The sequence below is a fragment of the Bicyclus anynana genome, chromosome 18, assembly GCF_947172395.1.
Source record: "Bicyclus anynana chromosome 18, ilBicAnyn1.1, whole genome shotgun sequence".
NCBI classification, from domain to species: Eukaryota; Metazoa; Arthropoda; class Insecta; order Lepidoptera; family Nymphalidae; genus Bicyclus; species Bicyclus anynana.
Genome location: NC_069100.1, coordinates 2,919,928 through 2,940,631, shown reverse-complemented (window position 1 = coordinate 2,940,631; position 20,704 = coordinate 2,919,928). Strand labels below are relative to the sequence as shown.

General features: G+C 37.4%; 2 protein-coding genes across 2 annotated transcripts in view; one reads left to right on the top strand and one right to left on the bottom strand.

Moving 5' to 3' along the window:
- Nucleotides 1–20,704, top strand: part of LOC112054624 (sex peptide receptor) — a 246,790-nt gene that overhangs the window by 22,107 nt on the left and 203,979 nt on the right. The window lies entirely within an intron of this gene.
- Nucleotides 9,645–10,910, bottom strand: LOC112051213 (leukocyte elastase inhibitor-like). Its single transcript, XM_024089759.2, has one exon. The coding sequence runs from the start codon at nucleotides 10,344–10,346 to the stop codon at nucleotides 9,675–9,677; it is 672 nt and encodes a 223-aa protein (XP_023945527.2). The 5' UTR covers nucleotides 10,347–10,910; the 3' UTR covers nucleotides 9,645–9,674.

The window sequence follows — 20,704 nt, the reverse complement described above, 5'->3', positions numbered from 1 at the left end:
TGACTTTTAAATTAAGTAATTAATGGAACGACACACTTGACGACGCTGGACAACGTGTGAAAACCAATATGGCGGCGGTGGGTGGGGGAGACGAGAAAATTAAATGTCACTGTAACGGGAAAAGTTTTAATGGGCTTGCGACTTTTATATTTCACTATAACCTATATCAGTTGGAAAGTATTTATCTGATACACTATTGGAATTAGTTTGCAGTTTGGCTAATGCTATTCATCCGGTAACTGGAACATTAAAATTAATTTTATCTTACGGTTTCTGTATGACTTTTATATAAATGAATTGCAGTTTTGTATTAAACATTTGTAACTTTTTGAACATTGAGAGATGTGATAGCTTATTGGATATGACCTCTGGTTTGACTCGGAGGGCGTAGGTTCGAATCCGGTCCGGGGTATGCACCTCCAACTTCTCAGTTATGTGTATTTTATGAAATTAAATATCACGTGTCTCAAATGGCCAAGGAAAAGCATCGTGAGGAAACGTACATACCTGAGAATTTTCTTAATTTTCTACGTGTGTGATGCCTGCCAATCCGCATTTGGCTAGCGCGGTGGGCTATTAGCCTAACCCCTCTTATTCTGAGAGGATACTCGTGCTCAATAGTAAGCCGGATATGGGTTGTTAATGATGAATTTTTTGAAGAAGAATTAATTTTAGTTAGTTGTACATGTATCATCATCATTATCAACCCATATTCGGCTCACTGCTGAGCTCGAGTCTCCTCTCAGAATGAGAGGGGCTAGGCCACTAGTTCACCACGCTGGCCCAATGCGGTTTGGCAGACTTCACACACGCAGAGAATTAACAAAATTCTCAGGTATGCTGGTTTCGTCACGATGTTTTTCCTTCACCGTTTGAGACACGTGATATTTCATTTCTTGTACCTCATATCAATGTAAACTAACCAAATTTTACTATCTATACTAATATTGTAAAGATGTAAAAATTGTAAGAGGTTTTTCAATTTACTGAACCTTTTTGAAAATCAAAATTCTTTCAAATTTTTTTCGAATTTACCAATTTCATATTTTAACCCGGCGTCAGCTAGCATACAAATTCCCTAAACATACACAATCATTATATTTAGTAAACATTATTCAATTCCAATAGCTAATATAATACTAATTCGTTCAAACATAAACATATCCAAGGTAAACTAACGTCAAACGTAGTACACCGTGAAAACATCTAGTGTTCACTGTTCACAAGTAAACAGTTTGGGCCAGTAAATACGTAATCTATAACTCATTATCGGAAATACGGTAAATCAAAACAGTAATTCGAACTGTTGGCGCAACAATTTAGTAATCTCCAAGCAAATCTGCTACCCTAGTACGAGTTAGCCGCAAAAGTCGATGGTTTCCACGTTTCACCATAGGAAATTATCAAGCGGAAGATTTGATGAGTTTATTTATTTGGTCGGTCTCCGCGGTGCAGAGATTTTCTTAATTGTTCTGGCTGGTGGGAGGCTTTGGTCGTGGCTAATCACTACCCTACCAGCAAAGATGTACTGATAAGCGATTTTGCGTTCTGGTAAGATGTCGTGTAGAAACCAAAATGGGGTGTGCATTTTCATACTCCTTACAAGTTAGCCCGCTTCCATTTTTTTCCATGCATCGTCACTTACCATCAGGTGAGATTGTAGTGAAGGGCTAACTTGTATAAAATAAAAAAAAGCGCTAATCTCTGTAACTACTGGTCAGATTGTTAACATTCTTTACATATACTAACCAGTAGCCCTACATTACACGCTACGAGTTACAATATATATCTTGAAACTTTACTATCTTGAAAATAAATTACATACTCGTATCTATTAATCAACAAAAAAGCCGAACCGGAAACATCTCTTTCTTTCATTGTGTTGGAATATCCAGATAAGTGCTATTGGTCGACTAATGTCGTAAAGCAAATTGCCTGCTTGCATTCGTCCAATAATAACCTACGCGAGTGTAGTGTGTACTGGTATTATCATAGACCTACAGATTTGCGAGTCGTAAAATTAGTTTTAAACGCAATAATTTAAAGAAATTATTGTAAAAAGAAGTTTTGGTTGAAGAAAAAATAGTGTTTATAAAAAAAAAAGCAGTTTTTCAAGCATTATTTTTTGGAAAGCAACTACTTTACCAATTCTAAATTTTGTCTTTTGCTTGTTCTCTTCTCATCTTACTCTGTTTTACATTTTCTCTCTTTTATATTCTATATTAATAGATATATAATAGAGAACTCAACGGTAAAGCGGTCGGACTCATCACTGAGGGGTGGTGGTTCGATTCTCGCCCCGTTGATCTATTGTCGTACCCACTCCTAATACAGTCTTACCCGATTAGTTAGAGGGGAATAGGAATATTGGTCAAAGAAAAGATATATGGCAAATATTCTTTTTATATAAAAAAAAAAATAATATCAACAAAGACGTTTTCGATTCTTGTATATAAAATACAAGAATCGAAAGGAAGTAGATTAACGTTATCGAGAAGTCGTTTCGTATTGGGGGTGATTCGTTGTTTACACTGTGATCTGTTAAATATCACGTTTCCACGAAAATAAAAGTAAACAGTTTCATCATGGTGGTATTAATGTTATTTATGGGCTCTGTGACTTGGTGATTAGATAACTGAAGGACACGATGGCCTCTCGACCTTACTTCGGCCAAACGACTCATCATCACCATCAAGAACCCATGGACGTCAGCTGGACTTAGGCCTCATGTAATGACTTCTAACTATCATTGTAATAAATCTTAATTGGTCCAGATCTGGCTGGTGGCTTTAGCCGTACCATTCTACCGTCGAAGACGTACCTCCAACCGATTTAGAGTTCCTATACGATGTCGTGTAGAAACCGAAAAGGAGTGTGGATTTCCTACTTCTAACAAGTTAATCCACTTCCATCTTATATTGCATCATCACTTAGGTTATATTGCATCATCAGGTGTGGTTGTAGTCAAGGGCCAACTTGTAAAGAATAAAAAAAATCATCAAAAGCCGATGGACGTCCACAGCTGAACTTAGGGCTCATGTAATGAACTCAAACTATCATTGTTATAATTTTTTATTGGTACAGGTCTGGCTGGTGGGAGGCTGCGGCTATTCCGCTTTCATCTTAGATTGCATCACCACTTACCATCAGATGAGATTGTAGTCAAGGGCTAACTTGTAAAAAAAACCTGTCTTAAGTCGCTGGCTCCCTACTTGGTATATAGGTCCACCTAGTGTGTCGACCAAAACTGCGCTTTCCTTTGCGGGGTCGCCATTCCAGTACCATGGGACCCCAACGCACATCGTGTCTTTGTATTATGTGCCCCGCCCACTACAGTGTCGCGACTTGTTAGCCCATTTCTGATTCGATCATGCAGAGATACTCCGAGCATAGCTCGTTCCATCGTCCACTGTGGGACTATGCCTTGTAATAGTTAGAGACCAAGTCTTGGATTTGAAATTGCGGAAAAAGTGAAATGATGATGATGATGATAATGATGAAAACAAAACAATGCAATGGTAGTGGTTTTTAGTGTTTATTTGAGATCCACAAAAAAAACGGCGATTGCGTATATCTATCTTTTAAGAATATTATATTTTACTCATTCTATCTCTAAAAGATACTTAAAGGTTCTACTAGACTTGAGCATTCACTTGTAACGAGCATTCGTGCGAATGTTACATCACAGAAAAATACGAGAACATTCTAGCGAAGCATTCACGAAGCGTGCTCGATAGATGCTTCGCTAGAGTTATCAAGATGTTCGTAGCAATATTTGGCTCTGTGCTTGGTTCGGCTCGTTACTTTCTTTACTTACGTTGACGTAAACGCAAATTTATATGGAATTGAAACAGTTGTGCAGTAGTGCCACTAGATGGCGCTGTTTCAATTCCTTAGAAAATCGCGTTTTCGTTCGACAAATATAAAAACGGCGAATGCTCGATGTTCTGTTACAAGTGATTGCTCAAGTCTATCTGCACCTTTATACAATATCTTACGTCAAGCAAATGCTTGCTTATGGCACATTTAACATTTAATCCGCCTGTTTCTATCACAAAAGCAACTAAAACTAAAATAGTAGCACATTGAACCCACATAAAAAGCGTTTCACGCTTAACAGATCCGTCGAATTAATTTTAACCAGATGCTAAGCGTCAAAACACAAATCAAATAACACAAATATTTGCGCAAATTCTATATAGCCGAGCGCCTTGGGTTGTTTATTCTGTTCATTTGTAAAGATGAAAGGCCAAGTTCCACGATCATATAAATGAACAAGAGATTTAATCTCTTACGAGTATTTATATATCTCATTTATATTTTTTAATAATTTTGATATAACAAATATAAAAATAAAAACATATTTTTAGGGTTCCGAACGTACGTAGGTAGCATCAAACAAACGAGCTCGGTAAGAGGATTGTAAATAAATATTTTTTTTGAAATTTTGAAATAAATAGATTTCAAGATATTCAAGAAAGTAGACCATTCCCCCCTTTTCTCCGAAAGTACCAAACCTAAAATTTTGAAAAAAAATACAGAAGTTAGCCTTCTACTTGAAGATTTCTGGAAATTTTTGAAACTCTTAAATATTATTTTCTTTTCAGCTTTCACTAATTACATCGTACTAAGCTCACCATCGTGATAGTCCAGTGGATATGACCTCTTCCGATTCCGGAGATTGTGGGTTTGAATCCGGTCCGGATTTTGCACCTCCAACTTTTTAGTTGTATGCATTATATTAAATTATATATCACGTGTCTCAAACGGTGAAGGAAAAACAACAACAACGGCACAGTAGATATAACAAGCAGTATAATAACTCGGCCGTATTTTTGAAATAAATACCTACAGCCGCGCGCTCCGTAAACATGTGATAGGGCTGCCCGCCTCCAGCATTTTAATTACATTTGCCAACTTTGTGTTTCCATTTAGTTATGTGATTGTAAATATACTTTTTTTTTAAATAAACAAATAAAATACTTTGTAAATTGTAGTAAAATAGGAAGTGATCAATAAAATGCGTGTTGTTTTTTGATTGGTAGATTTAAATAAGGCTGATACTAATCAATGATCTTGAAGGACCTTCATATATTTATTTTGGTGATGCCATCTAGGTATTACCACCACACTAGGTGACCAAATAATAAAAAATCGGTCAAGTGCGTGTCGGGCCACGCGCAGTGCAGGGTTCCGTAGATTATGTTAGCACTTTAATCCCTTATGTAATGCACAAAAATACCGATAACGATACCCCCACACTATATAATAGACGATAAAAAAATTGATCCTGACTTTGCATGTAGGGAAGGAACTACAAAAAACAAATTGAGATTGACCGGGTTCGCTAGTAGTTTAATAAAAAAATCTGGATAGGTATACTAATATCAGCTGGCTCTTTACTCTTTTTATTCAAATACAGTAAAGTATGAGCAACACAATAATGTTGTTAAATTCAAACAACTTCTTTACTTAACTTCTTTATTACATTAAAATACAGGTATACAAAACATACATGTCATAAGATTTAAATCTATGTATTACATAATAATCAAAGAAAACAACTTAAATGAAGAAGTTAATAAATAATTATTTAATAATATTATATTACCGTTTACGTCATTTACCTATTTACACAATTTTATCATTTAAGCATTTATTTATATATATACATATATATTTTAAATTATGCCTTTAGAATACAAAATATTAATCAAACTTTATAAAAATAATAACTTTTTTCCTAGTCGTCATAATTAAAAAATCCAATACACTGCGTTCGTCACCGCGGCACAGTCGCAACGGTCTTCACCCCACGATCACCCCACGTACGAGGTGCGTAGGTATAGCTCGCGTTTCGACCTTTAGTATGAAGTCCAACTACTGGTTATACTGTGACAACGGTGAGGAAACCTGCATACCAGAGAATTTTCTTAATTCTCTGCGTGTGTGAAGTCTGCCAATCCGCAATGGACCAGCGTGGTGGACTATTGGCCTAACCCCTCTCATTCTGAGAGGAGACTCAAGCACAGCAGTGCACTAAGATTTTTTTTCTTTTGTTGCACTATCCCGCATTTAATAAAATTAATTCCTTTATCCAAAGGTTGTCTGGCAGATATTGCTATAAGCAATAAGATCGCCTTTGCGCATAGTTGTTTTCTATGTTTTCTTTGTTGTTGTTTTTGTTTTGTGAAATAAAGTATTAAATAAATAAAAATGAAACTAGAAGTTGTTGACCGTTTTTTCCATCATGCAACTACACAAAAAGGTATTTTACGGAGCTCTCTATTCGGCAAGCATAATCACAACTATGAAACATCGATTCTATAGAGACAGTTTTTATAATAGTATTAGATCGTTGATCATATACTTTGACAGAAAAGTCAGAATTCTATAGAGACGGTTTTTATCACCGCATTAGATCGTTGATCATATACTTTGACAGAAAAGTAACGCGAGGCAAGTCTTTATGTAATTAGTCTGAGATTTTTAAATACAGAAAATAGGATAAATAGTTTTACTTTAAATTCTACTTAGTTAAGTAAACACGAGTATGTAGTTAAGTTCTAAATTACAGCGGTAAACGAATAAAGCCCATTAAGCAGTGAACCTTCGCTGTAACTTGAAAGTTATCTCAGCCTCGCGGTAAGAAGCTGCACAAGTTTCACATAATGCAACGAGCTTTAATTAAAATGGGCAATTATGAGTTACCTTGCAACTCGTTTGAAACAGTTATATATTTTAAGACGTTACATAATAAGCCATAACGTCAAATTCATTGTCAACGTCTGTTTGGATGTACGGTGTAATACCTTTGCCCTTTCCCTACGAGAAATAATAAAGAAAAAAAATGTCAACGTCTGTCTATGTGACATCTGTCACTGTCATGTTAATAGTAATCACTCATTTGTCATTACATTCATCAAAATAATTCTGAATATGTAACTCGTTAATTAAATGCTGTTAAAATCAAGATTCAAGTCATCATCATAACTTCCGATGTCCATTTATCCAGACATTAAGAAATGTATACACATATTGGGTGTATTTCGACTAGGTACTTAGCTGTATGTGAAGAGCCTACGGTACATAAACTATCAGAAAAAGACTCTATACCAATATTATAAAACTAAAGAGTTTGTTTGTTTGCTTGAACGCGAAGCTCAGGAACTACTAGTCCGATTTGAAAAATTCTTTCAGTGTTGGATAGCCCATTTATCGAGGAAGGCTACAGGCTATATCTTATTCCCGTATTCTTACAAGAACGGCTACAGCTAGTAAACTATAAAAATATAGATTCCGTTGGGAAAGCAATAGAGCATAAATCTTAGCGGTCATAAATAACAGAATAAACTCCGTGTTTCATACAACGCCATTGTTACAATACTTTCTCGTTCTTCGCTAAGTTGACTGAAAAAAGTTTGGATTGACGCCAAAGTTCAAACAATAACCAAACAGAGAGATGTTATTTACTTGTAGATTTGCACGTAATACAAATGAATGTGAAGGATTGCGTTGGTATGGTCTAGTGGTTAGTTTTATGTGGCTTGGTATCACGAGTTATGACGGCCTCCGTGGCGCAGTGGTATGCGCGGTGGATATCCAAGACGGAGGTCCTGGGTTCGATCCCCGGCTGGGCAGATTGAGATTTTCTTAATTTGTCCAGGTCTGGTGGGAGGTTTCGGCCGTGGCTAGTTACCCTACCGGCTAAGACGTACCGCCAAGCGATTTAGCGTTCCGGTACGATGCCGTGTAGAAACCAAAAGGGGTGTGGATTTTCATCCTCCTCCTCCAAGTTAGCCCGCTTCCATCTTAGATTGCATCATCACTTACCATCAGGTGAGATTGTAGTCAAGGGCTAACTTGTAAAGAAAAAAAAAAAAAAAAAGTTCCTAATCACTTGAACGCCCCGGGACATACGTATGTATGCCCGGTAATCGATCGACCCTTAAACGTCCGTGGGAACCCGCTCCTTTTTGGAAGTCGGTTAAAAATCCGTTTGATGCGATGCGTCCGAATCGTACGAAGCGGATCTGTGGACCCCTACCCTAAAGCAATCACAGACCAAACTCTGCAGTTGCATATCGACGCAAATCGACATTATCGTATAATCTGTAGATGCCTAAAATAATTAAATAAAATAAAAAAGCCTTGTATACCCAAATAAATTTTAAAATTAGGTTAAACTAAAAAAAAAAAAACAAAACAAAAAAGACAAATATTTAGGCCTCTTCCGAGGATTGACATCCTTCTCTAACTTGGGCAATTTGTTTTCATTGTGATCCAGCTATTTTTCTACCTCTGTCGTCTTCATTGCATTGCATAGCGGTCACCGCCATGGATTTACCGGTTTTGTCCATCTTTCAGGCGAACTACATGTCAGGCCCATTTCCACATAAAGGACATGGCCGAAAAATGACATTGCGTTTACACGTACTTAGCTAGTGTATTTATATAATAAAAATAGAAAGATGAATTAACACATAATTCTTAACCTCTCTGAACTTCTCACTTTTTATTTAAAAATAAAAAGATTGCAATATGAATTCGTCCACATCCAATGCTTCTGTCCAAAGAATACTCGCGCTAATTTTAAGAACTACTGGTCCGATTTGAAAAATTCTTTCAGTGTTAGATAGCCCATTTATCGAGGAAGGTTATGGCATATATATAATCCCCGTATTCTTACGGGAACGGGAACCAGGCGGGTGAAACCGCGCGGCGTCAGCTAGTAATCAAAATAAAATCCATACCATGCCTAAAGGACTTAGGTGTAGTATCGTGTAAATAACTACATACACATCAATTTTTTTATATGTTGCATGATATTAATGAAGCACTATAAAACCTTTTAAAAAAATAATCTGATTTAAACAAGCTCATAGGTATTTTAGCACTGTACTGCTAAACATGTAACAATTATTTGTAGGTAGGCTTTATAGATAATAATAAACGAAGATGTACCTACCTTTTTTTGCCACATAGAGATCTACAGGTAGGTTCGCTTGGGGATACGTCTCGTCGTCTCAATAATTAGCCACTACTAATACACCTATCTACCACCAGATCAGAACTTCAGGCCTATTTTGTATATACATTTTAGTGGTTTTAGTAGGTCACATTTTCAGCGGTGGATATTTTTCTCGGTGTACAATTCTGAATAATTCGATAAAAATGTGACCTACTATTACTTAATCCATGTCAGGTTGCCGTAATAATTCTCAACATCTGTATGATATTCTGAAGCGTCATAAGTGCTTTACTATCAGAATAATTATTTATTTATACTATAAATAAATAATTATTCTTACTTATAAATCTTGCAATACCTAGAGCTCGTCATTATTTGGAAGACGAGCCTACGACGGTCAGCGGCCAGCGAGCCAGCGCGGTTCACCATTTTGCAATGCAACATAGTACATAGGAGCGGACGTTTCGCGCGAAATAAACATGACATGTTTAAGTCTAGTCTGTTGTAATGACAACTTCTGCGAGTTTAATATTTATAGTAATTTAATATACCAATTTTTAGCATTATAAAATACCAAATATCATTTGTGTAAATTGAAATTAGTAACTAATACAAAAATCGGCCATGTCCTTTTTGTGCTTGTTAAAGAGCATCAATTGCTTATGCCTAAAATAAAGGACAGAAAACGGATCATGACAGATAATTAAAAATACCTTTCAAAAGTATACGACCCACAGAACACAGGTGTCCTGGAAGGCTTTTCCATCAAAAAGAATACAAATGGCTTCTCTGCTTTTAAACCACCATTATGTATTTTACTCGCATATCCATCAAAGCCTGGAGTGGTTGCAAGCGCTCTTACGCCAGTTTCTGACACAAATATCGAGGCCATATGCTCGAAGTCACCGATGTAGATATCCTCGGTTGCTATCCCAAGAAAACCACCTTGTAAATCCAATTTAAAAGCTTCACGAAGTCCCATCTGACCCAAAGGTTTGGTCAGAACTACTTGCCTTTCCAAACGAAATCTGGGGAGTTTGATGTCGACTTCTTGAACTTCATCCCTGTCTATAATTTCAACTAAAGTGTCAAGTGAATATGATCTCAACTGAGTGTAAACATGGCTCAAAGGGACATCTCGATGCGGAAACACAAATATCATGACCCATTTCCCTTCATCTCCGATCGGCAGTTCTAAAACTGTAGAATTGAGGTACGGTATGTCAAGATATGGAACTTTAGCTTTGAGGTGCATCCTTCTGACATAACGATTTATTTTCAGTTTCTCGTCGTAGTGTGTCTCTTCCACTGTTGCCAGTACGGGGAAACGATTTTTCCAAAATCCGTTGAAAAATACGCCATTGCACATTATCATTATTGCATCACGAAAATCTTCGGGGCTAGTTAGTTTGAAAATTCGTGGTAAATACGATTCTATTATTGTATTAGCTTCTTTTGAAGCTCGATCAGCACTAGTAAAGTCGAGAGTATAACAGCATCAAACTTGTTGGTGATTGTATTTTTGTAGTCCTTTCGTATGATAAAACTATTATTTAAGAATACAAAGTTGCGATTCTGTAAATCTGCATTTGCTACTTTAGTGTCTACCAGTGCTTTTTTTAGATATTCGTATCCCGCAAAGTATGCTGTTTTATTGTTCAATTGTATGAGGACTTGTGATATTTGACTTTGTGTTTCTGTGTTACCTGCTGCTCCAACGTCTAGAACCGCTAATAAATTCCACACACTTACAGGTGATACTAACAGATCTTCCGTGTCACCGTCACTGTAGGAGAACCTTAAAAGATTTAATGTAAATTCACCAATTGTATCGTAAAAGCGTTTACGCTCTAACCTATCATGTAATTCATCACATAAACATGTGGATAATATTAAAAACAATATAAACTTCGTCATAATGACGACCACCGCCGGCCGGTGCACACGCAAACTAATCAACATGTCAACAAGAAACCAGTTTGCTTTCATGCTAAAATTGCGCATCGATGTGGGATTTTACATACTGTTTATCCTTAAGATGACTCATTTATGGGAAAAGTAGCTATTTTTTACTATTATACAATGTAATAATATTTTTGAACATAACAACATAATAAGCTCACCAGCTGGATCAAGGGTCAGATACAGAAGGCAGTGATTCTTGAAACGGCGTGATTTGTAAAGAGGTTCCTCAATCTGGAGCCCTGACTACTGGCCGCTTGGGCACTGAAGGTTCAAGAATTTAATTGATAGATACTCTATTTACCATTTTATAAAAATAAAACTTAAATATATAATATTCTTACAAGAAATTTTTGTTCCTTCTTAAGAAGGACATTTATACAAACACTTTGACTATTTCACCACCATTCTACAAATAACAGTTATATTTTATACTACTAATGTACTTATAAATAAATCGCCCAGACACTGAAAAACCTCAATGTTAACAGTAAAAATAATAATATGTATATTGCATTTACCAGTTGTAGTTAAAGAACCCTGGCCTTGAATGCTGTAGGCAGGGTCAGTGCTCACTGCCAACGACATAATATTACCAATAGATAATTTTATTCTACGATCCATAGACACGATGATCTCTGTCGCTCAGTTCACGAAATGTTAAAGCTTTTCAAATAGTTACCCCCCGCATAACATTCGTAACAACTTTTGTGAGCCGTTTTTAATAAACGTAAATACAGTCTACGTATACAGTACCTACCTATACTACAGCCTTTCTTGATGAATACTGTTTACCAAAAAACAAATTAAATATGAGGGTATAAATCACTAGTTAATCATTTCACACCTAATAATAATTATAATTAACGTGTTCTTAAATTAATGAAAATAAGTTAGATAAGTAAGCTTAGAACCATTAGATATGGTTAATATATTTTTCACTACTCTTGCTCAAAAACACTGTCATATTACCACTCCACAGCGGGGCTAAACAAGCATATTAGCCTCTAGGGGCTAAAGTAATTTTGTTTTTTTAATTCTTGTCTGTTACGAGTACTAGCCAAGTACTAGCCTACTATAAAACGGAGGAGGTTTTATTCGAAAATAGAATCATTATAGGTAAGGCCCTGATTGTTTTGAAAAATAAATAAAAAACTTTAAATTGGAAATAAATGCAGCGTTCTTTTCTGTGGAATGCGTTTATTTTTTTATTTAATTTTGACATTGAAAAAGACATGGGACATCCTTTACGGTGTAATACCTTTGCCTTTTTCTCATGTGAAAAAAATAAAAGTAAAAAGCGAGAATTTAAAAAAACAATTGGCGTGATTTTTTTTCAATACACACTTGATTTTTTTCCGAAATTCATTGTAAATTTGTGACCGTAACTTACATATTTTTCAACAATAATTGTTATTGTTGTCTTCGTCTAGTGAGAATGGTGATCCTAATTTGGAGATGGATGAAATTTTCAATCTGTTACCATCAAAGTCGAGACGCATTTACTTAAATACTTACCTACGATACCTACGAAAAAATTAATAAGTGAAGAAAACAACAACGAATGGATTCACTTACGAAAGGAGTTTTTTAAACTATTATCTCCCACGTTCACCTCATGCATTTCATTATTCATCTTCAAAGTAGTCGGAAATTATGTTAATGGGTAAAAGCATCTCCCTTAATGTCCAAAATTGTAGACTTTGTACATTTAATTTTCAATTAAAATAAATCATTGAATATTGTACTAAACTATTTTTTTTCTTGCAATCGTAGTGAAAAGCAGACTGTAACACGTGGGGCTAAACCCATTATAAACTCGGTTTCTATTTAAAATACCTCGTATATAATGGGTCTTTTTAGCCCCTTGTATAACAATCTACTATTATATAAAATTTTATAATCATCAAACGATTCATAATTTTAAATAAGTCAGTTATGAAATGACTTGAGTTTTCTATCTTCATTTCTAATTTCTTTGTTGGTATAGGTATATATGTAGCTTGTAAATGCCGACTTTGTAAAGTCTGGCCTTTACTGGATATTCTACTATGCACTATAGCTTGGCATCTTCGTTCGTAACACTCCCAATGGACCGCGCCGGCAGGGGGGCGTGTAGCGATGAATGAAAAACCCACGACTGATGCACCTCACTTCCGCGCACGCACGATTTCACACCCGCGCAGTCTTTCCCCCCGTCACCCGCATATCATGGGAGTGTCATCCACGAACTTGCCAGACTATAGTATTTTCCTATTTATTAGTCTTATTTTCGAAAATCTGATAAAAGCAACGCCCAATAGATCTGCATCAAAAATATCCCTTTTGTACCATTGCAACGAAAGCGGATGTATTTACGGATTCGCCGGTACTGGTCGACAATATGTCCTTTTCTCTACACTGTCTTTGATGCATCGCTAATGCACTGACAGTGATTATAACATTCGTACCTCAGCCCACCAATCGGCATTTATGTAGCATGTTGGGTCTAAGCTCCATATCCCCTTCTAAAGGCATATTAGAATGATGTATTTTGCAGTCAACAATAATAAAAACAAACTATTTACTCTTCTTATAAGGCAATCGAGCCAAGTTGACGAAAAAAGACATTTCTTCCACAAAATGTAGCTTATTTGTGTAAAATGCAAACGCATTTGAAATAAACCGGTGAAAATTCAGTTTGTGTTCGCGATTAAATTGCTCGCAAAGAAACGTTGCATCTGTAAGTTATCTCTCTATTAGGCAATGAGCATCTGCCGTTCTGGACTCTTAGTACAAAATCTATACTTAATATTATAAAGAGGTAAAGTTTGTAAGTTTGTAACATTTTTTAAATGGGGTAATCTTCGGAACTACTGGTCCGATTTTAAAAATTCTTTCACTAGTAGAATGATACATTATCGGGGAGTGCTATAGGCTATATTTTATATTGGTATCATATATATTAGCCGAGTTATCACAGTTTTTGTCATACAGGTCGGACTGAAAATCTTCTTAAACAGACTTATTCCCATGCGCTGCCTTAACTATTGTGTAAAATGCCTTAACTATAGGGTAGAGGTAGGGGTTGGGTGGGGTAGTGGTAGGGTAGGGGTATGGTAGGGGTAGGGTAGGGTAGGGGTAGTAGTAAAGTTGACATCGAAATTAACGCGGACGAAGTCGCGGGCGTCCGCTAGTCAAATATAAATACGAGTGGCACTCAGGGATTACCGCGGTAATTCATCATCATCATCATCATATCAGCTGATGGACGTCCACTGCAGGACATAGGCCTTTTGTAGGGACTTCCAAACATCACGAGCCGCCTGCATCCAGCGAATCTCTAGACTATTAGCGACTACCAACACTTCATTTGTACGATTCGATACATCAAATGAAAGGCCTGGGTGAGAGGAATTTAAAAATATTTTTTTTGTCATTTTGAAATAAATAGTTTCCAAGTTATTCGAGAAAAGAGACCATCCCCCTCCCCTTTTCTAAAAAAATACAGAAGTTAACTTTCATCTTGAAGATTTCCAGAAAACCTCAGAAATATGAAATTTTTGAATATGAAGCTCACTTTTGGGGGGCAAGATGGGAAATTAAATCAAGCAACGTGCTCTTGGCTACAGGGGGCTGTTTCTAGTGAAAATAACGAATCGAATAATTCGAATGGATAGGTTTTTTGCAGGATCTCGCATGCGGAATGCTTGTGTGAACGCTAGCATATAAACAGATTCGTCCTCAAACGGGATCCAGCAGAAAACGGAATCCTGCAGAAAAGGGATCCTGCAAAAAACGGGATCCTGCAAAAAACTGGACAGCCGTGTAAAAGGGGCGTAACTGGAAAATACAAGACTTCCTTAAAATAACATATTTTTTCAAATACGTTTTGTTAAAGGTCGACTCGAAAACCGTCTAATCTAGCGAGATGCGAACTCGTGCTAAGTTACACTGAAGTCTGCTTCAAATCTCGAGACATTTGAATTTGAATAACCTTATACATTTTCCAAGAAAGTATTCAATTTATTATTCACTGCTTGAATAGATTTTAGATATAACATAGTGAAGATGATATTATTCTGTAAGTAAAGTAATTGTAAGTAACATTGCAAGTAGGTTTTTTTTTATTCTTTCCAAGCCCTTGACTATAATCTCGCCTGATGGTAAGTGATGATGCAATCTAAGATGAAAAACGGGCTAACTTGTTAGAAGGGGGATGAAAAGCCACATTTGTTTTGGTTTCTATACGATATCGCCTTTGCCGGTAGGGTGGTAACCAGCCAGACCTGGAGCGATTAAGATAACCTCAATCGGCCCAGCCAAGGATCGAACCCAGGACCTCCGTTGGTAAATCCACCAAAAAATTCTTATCTGTCTTTAATGATAAGAAACAAGACACATAGCACATTACTCAGTAGTATACATTTATCCAAAGCTTTGATACCTCAACATTAAACGGGTCGGACTCGTCACGGAGGGGTGGTGGTTCGATCCCCGCCCGCTGAACTATCGTAACCACTACCAGTACAGTTTTCCGAGTGCTTGAATGGGAATAGGAGTATTGGTAATATTTATGAGACAGGCGACGAGACATGACCTGTTTCACCCGCGTAGTATTCGAGATAATGCGGGGATAAATCTCCAGAGATTACCCTCTACACCAAAAAAAAAATTAAAATCGGCTTAGTAGAACCCACTGAAAAGCCACGTTATGTGCGAGTGTCATGAGCTATATATTATTATCCCCGCATTATCTCGAATAATAAGCGGGGGAAACAGGTCAACAACAACAAACTTTACAAACTTTAACTCTTTATAACATTATAGATGGCAAATTTTCTTAAATTTAGGCATGGAAAGAATTACAATCTTGTTTAAGTAGTAAACTAGCTCAATGCGGGTGAAACCGCGGTACACAATTAGTCGTATACAATATATTAATCCTCTACGCCATTAAAAACGAAAGATACATACACATAACCCAAAAACAACACAAACATTCAATTAACTGTACCAACAAACCCTTAAGTTTGAAGATTCTCATTATACGACGTTTATGGAATGAGAAAAGCTGGCGGTTCCTCGAAATTGAGTCTCATCTTTAAAACAATAAAGTACATTTTCTAATTACAAGTTAGCGAAGTTTCCGTAGATTGGGAATTAAAGATAAATGAACAGCCATTGTTGAAAGTATGAGCCGACTGTTAAGGCCTATGGGAATTAGCGAAACCGAGACTCATATCTTGGAGGATAATTTCTTTGCGAGATAGAAAAGTTTGTTACACTCTGTTGGAAGCGTTTAATCTCCTGAGAATGCTTCAGTGGAATGAAACCTTTGTCTTTTACCTTGTGGCCTAAGACTGTCTTATGCTTATGTCAAACCTATTGCTGTGCATAACGTTTTTATCTAGGGTAAGCATTATATAGGTTCAATAGTACCAGTTTAAAGCATGTTTTTGATATTTTCGTCGGGTGGTAGGCAATAGCGTAGCTACCCAGGGGCTAGGCGGTACAATGCTATGGGCCCCATAGCATTGTACCGCCTAGCCCCTGGGTAGCTAAGCTTAAGCTCAAGCTCAAGCTTAGGGGGCCTTCGAATCCTTACCAGAAAATCGCGATTTTACTGTACTGAGAAAATTTCGAAAATGTAAAAGAGCTGATGAATATTTTTAGTTGATAAAACCTTAACAGCTAAAGGGTCCCATTTTTACTTGGGCCTAGTTACGCCACTGGTGAAAGGTCCCGTTAGAAGTGACAAAGGTCTATTAGGAAGGTAATTTTTATTTCCACTTTGTTAAGTTTGTGAAGCTATCAATAATATGTCAAATAACACGTACGTTTACGATCAATTATTATTATTATCAATCTATATTCGGCTCATACTGATACTGATCTCGAGTCTCCTCTCAGAATGAGAGGGGTTAGGCCAATAGTCCACCACGCTGGCCCATTGCGGATTGTCAGACTTCACACACGCAGAGAATTAAGAAAATTCTCTGGTGTGCAGGTTTCCTCACGATGTTTTCCTTCACCGTTTGAGACACGTGATATTTAATTTCTTAAAATGCACACAACTGAAAAGGTGCATGCCCCGGACCGGATTCGAAGGCAGAGGTCATATCGACTTGGCTATCATGGCTCTGGGGACTATACCTTGGTCTTTTTAACCCCCGATGCAATAACAGGGGTGTAGTAATAAGTTTGACATGTCTGTCTGTCTGTGACACCATAGCTCCCGAGCGGATAATGCGATTTCAATATAGTTTTTTTATATATTAAAGGTGCCTTATTTATTGGTTTTGGTTACCTAGTTACGCCACTGGTGGAAGGTCCCGTCAGAAGTGACAAGGGTCTAGGGAAGGTAATTTTTTTTCCAGATTTATTTTACCATTTTGTTAGCTTCTAATAATATGTCAAATAACACGTACGTTTACGTACGTAAACGAAGTCTAACCACGGATCATTCTTGGCTACGGAACCCTAAAATATGAAAATGAGATTATAAAGCGTGCATCCAAGTGCACTCGTATTAAATTACAGTATAAGCTACTTAGATGAGTAATCTCAACTCTGGGCGCCGTGCCCGAAATTCTGTCCGAATATATTACCATGTTTAATATTCCAGACCATTTCCAAAAGGGGCATATAAATGTTTACAAATTGCGCCCCTTCAAGCCGTAATATTTAATTCAGTACATTGTTCTGATTGCGACATCACTGTGACAACCTGATTTTAAAGTCCAATTTCATTTCCCTATTGTGCCTGCGAACAGGAATCCATGTTTGTTGTAGTGATGTCGACTCCGATTCGGAACTTCCGATTCGATTTCATATCTCCGATTCAGATTTCGGGTCTGTTGATTTTGAATCGGAGCTTAAAACAAGTATGGTAGTATGTAGTGACACAACCAAATCAGTCCACCTTTAGTCAACTCCCTTGGGCGTAAATAAAACTTATTGGTTTCTCCCTCCTGATTCGCACTGAGGATATTTATATTAATACTAGCTGAGGCCACGCGGTTTCACCCGCGTGGTTCCAGTTCCCGTAGGATTACGGAGATAAAATATCGCCTATATTCTTGCTTGGTAAATGAGCTATCTAACACTGAAATAATTTTTCAAATCGGACCAGTAGTTCCTGAGATTAGCGCGTTCAACCGAACAAACAAACAAACTCTTCAGTTTTATAATATTAGTGTAGATAGTAGAGGTTTTAGTGAGAGTTCGTCTCGGGAAGTACTACCTACTATTTATGCCGCCAAGCATTGATGTGTACCAATCTAAAAAGAATTGAATTACAGACATATTGGCTTAACGCCTACGTCTCATGTTGATGGTCACAGGATGGTTGGTACTTTGCAGGACGTGTTCCTTGAATGCCCTGTGAAGTACTGCTCTATTTATAGGTGACGGTTTCCATGACGGTGACATGACGACCGACAAGCTTCCCGGGCAACACAATCACAAGCAACACAGCGTCTTCGCCGGCGAAGACGAGGTCCCCGATATCTACCGTCACCCGGACGTAGGTTTTCTAACTCACGATCTCGGGGGCGTCCGGACTGATTCACTCAGGTCACGGTTACGCCTTCCCGTATGACTCTCTAAGCCGAGGTCCGAGTCTCATAGGAGACGACCTTAGAGAGCCGTTCCGTCCTCTATCTTAATTTCGGGTCTCATCAGGCGATGCTTCTGCGCTCGCCCAAACCCCCCGGCGCCGCCGTAGTGGTCCCACATGGAGCCATCGGCACTTACTCAATACGATATAATCTTATTATCGAGCAGGGTCATTTTTTTTCGTTGATTTATTGATCGTCAATTTGTTTTATCTACATTTTTAATGACTAAAAATAACTTAAACACACGTTTTATACGATTCGCAACTTACTTTGCGCTACGACAATTATTGGCATGGAAAACTGTTTCATAGGCCCATTCAGTTCTTTGCCTTAAGCAACCAATGATGAATTACAAATATTTAAATTCCCCTCCATTTAACCGTAAAGACTATTAGAAGCTATTAAAAGTGGGTATCGATAAATGGTCTAGCGGGCGATGTAGACTCATGACCTCTCAACCTTGCCCATTTACCATGGAGGTTTAAATATGGTGGCTTTTAAAATTGCCTGTACTTTAAGTTGAATTGAAAATATGAAATATATATAAGTGATTGTACTATAAGTTGAATCGAAAACATAAAATTCCGATTTCGTTTCCGATAAACCGGCACATCACTAGTTTGTAGTGGCAATGAGTTACATTCAATTTTGTCTGCAGTTCCCTCCGCTAGGAACGTGCCTGCAGACTAGAGTCTCGCACAAAGGCTCCGTTCTATTGAATAGCGGAATGTTTACTACTTGGATTAGGTTTACACGTACCTTGTGAGCCAATTTTCAAAACTCTTCAACCGACGCTCTAATAAGGCCTTTGTAATTTAGCTATTCAGTGCAACTCTTTTGAGAAACTTTTATAACTTCACTACGAATATTTCATTATATATTATGAACATTATTAAATAAATTCCGTAGTTAGTTAAGACAAGATAATAAACAGGAATATTCGATTGGATACACATTCCATTTCAGTTTCAATTACTCACACACACACACACACACACACACACACACACACACACACACACCCACACACACGCATATACACGCACATACAATCACGCATGCATGCACACACGCACTTGTACGCATTTAAACAATTTTATTCTTATCTCACTTATTTTGCATGTTAGAATTGTAAGAAAATTATGTATTATTTGATTTATGTTAAAATTATTGTTTTTGTTTTATAATTATAATATTATTATAGTTGCGGAAGAGCGGGGCTTTCTGATACAGGTCTAGTACTTAATAGAAGGTCCCAGCCCAATCAGCTATGTAAACTTGATAAAACAATAAATTTTCATTTTCATTTTCATTTCATGGACTAAGGCCTAACCCTTCTCATTCTGAGATTCGTGCTCAATACTCAGCTGAATATTGGTTATTTTTCACTGCTTATTCACAATTTTTTTATCACGAATGGCCGCCCCTAATATCTGGCCGTCTTAGGTCCGGGCCTAATGGGCCCTAGGGTAAATCCGGCACTGAGTGCATCCGTATATTAATTAGTCGTCTCTAATAACCGCAAAGCTAGGAATAGGGGGCAAGTTTGGAGATCGCATCGCTAATCACAACTTTGGTTGACTAGCGCTTTGAACTTGGTAATTGACTTTTGAACACAGAGATATCCGGGAGTTTATATAGACATAATTGGTCGAATTTGACTGAGAAATGTTTCGGGGAGGAAAGTTATTTCCCTTCTCAGAATTTTGCATAATGTGTAATCATTATCATCATTATCAACCCATATTCAGCTCATTGCTGAGCTCGAATCTCCTCACAGACGGAGAGGGGTTAGGCCAATCCACCACGCTGGCTCAATGCAGATTGGCAGACTTCACACACGCAGAGAATTAAGAAAACTCTCTGGTATGCAAGTTTCTTCACGATGTTTTTCCTTCACTGTTTGAGACACATGATAGTTAATTTCTTAAACTGCACACAACTGAGAAGTTGGAGGTGCATGTCTCGGACCGGATTCGAACCGGAACCGGAATCGGAGGCAGAGGTCATATCCACTGGGCTATCACAGCACTTTCTGGGCATAATGTGTAAAATATATATTTACTAGAAAATTCTCCGAAAAAAATCCGATTCTGAGCCACCTGTATCCAGCGAATCCCTGCGACTCGGTGGATGTCATCAGTCCAACTAGTAGGGGGTCGACCAACAC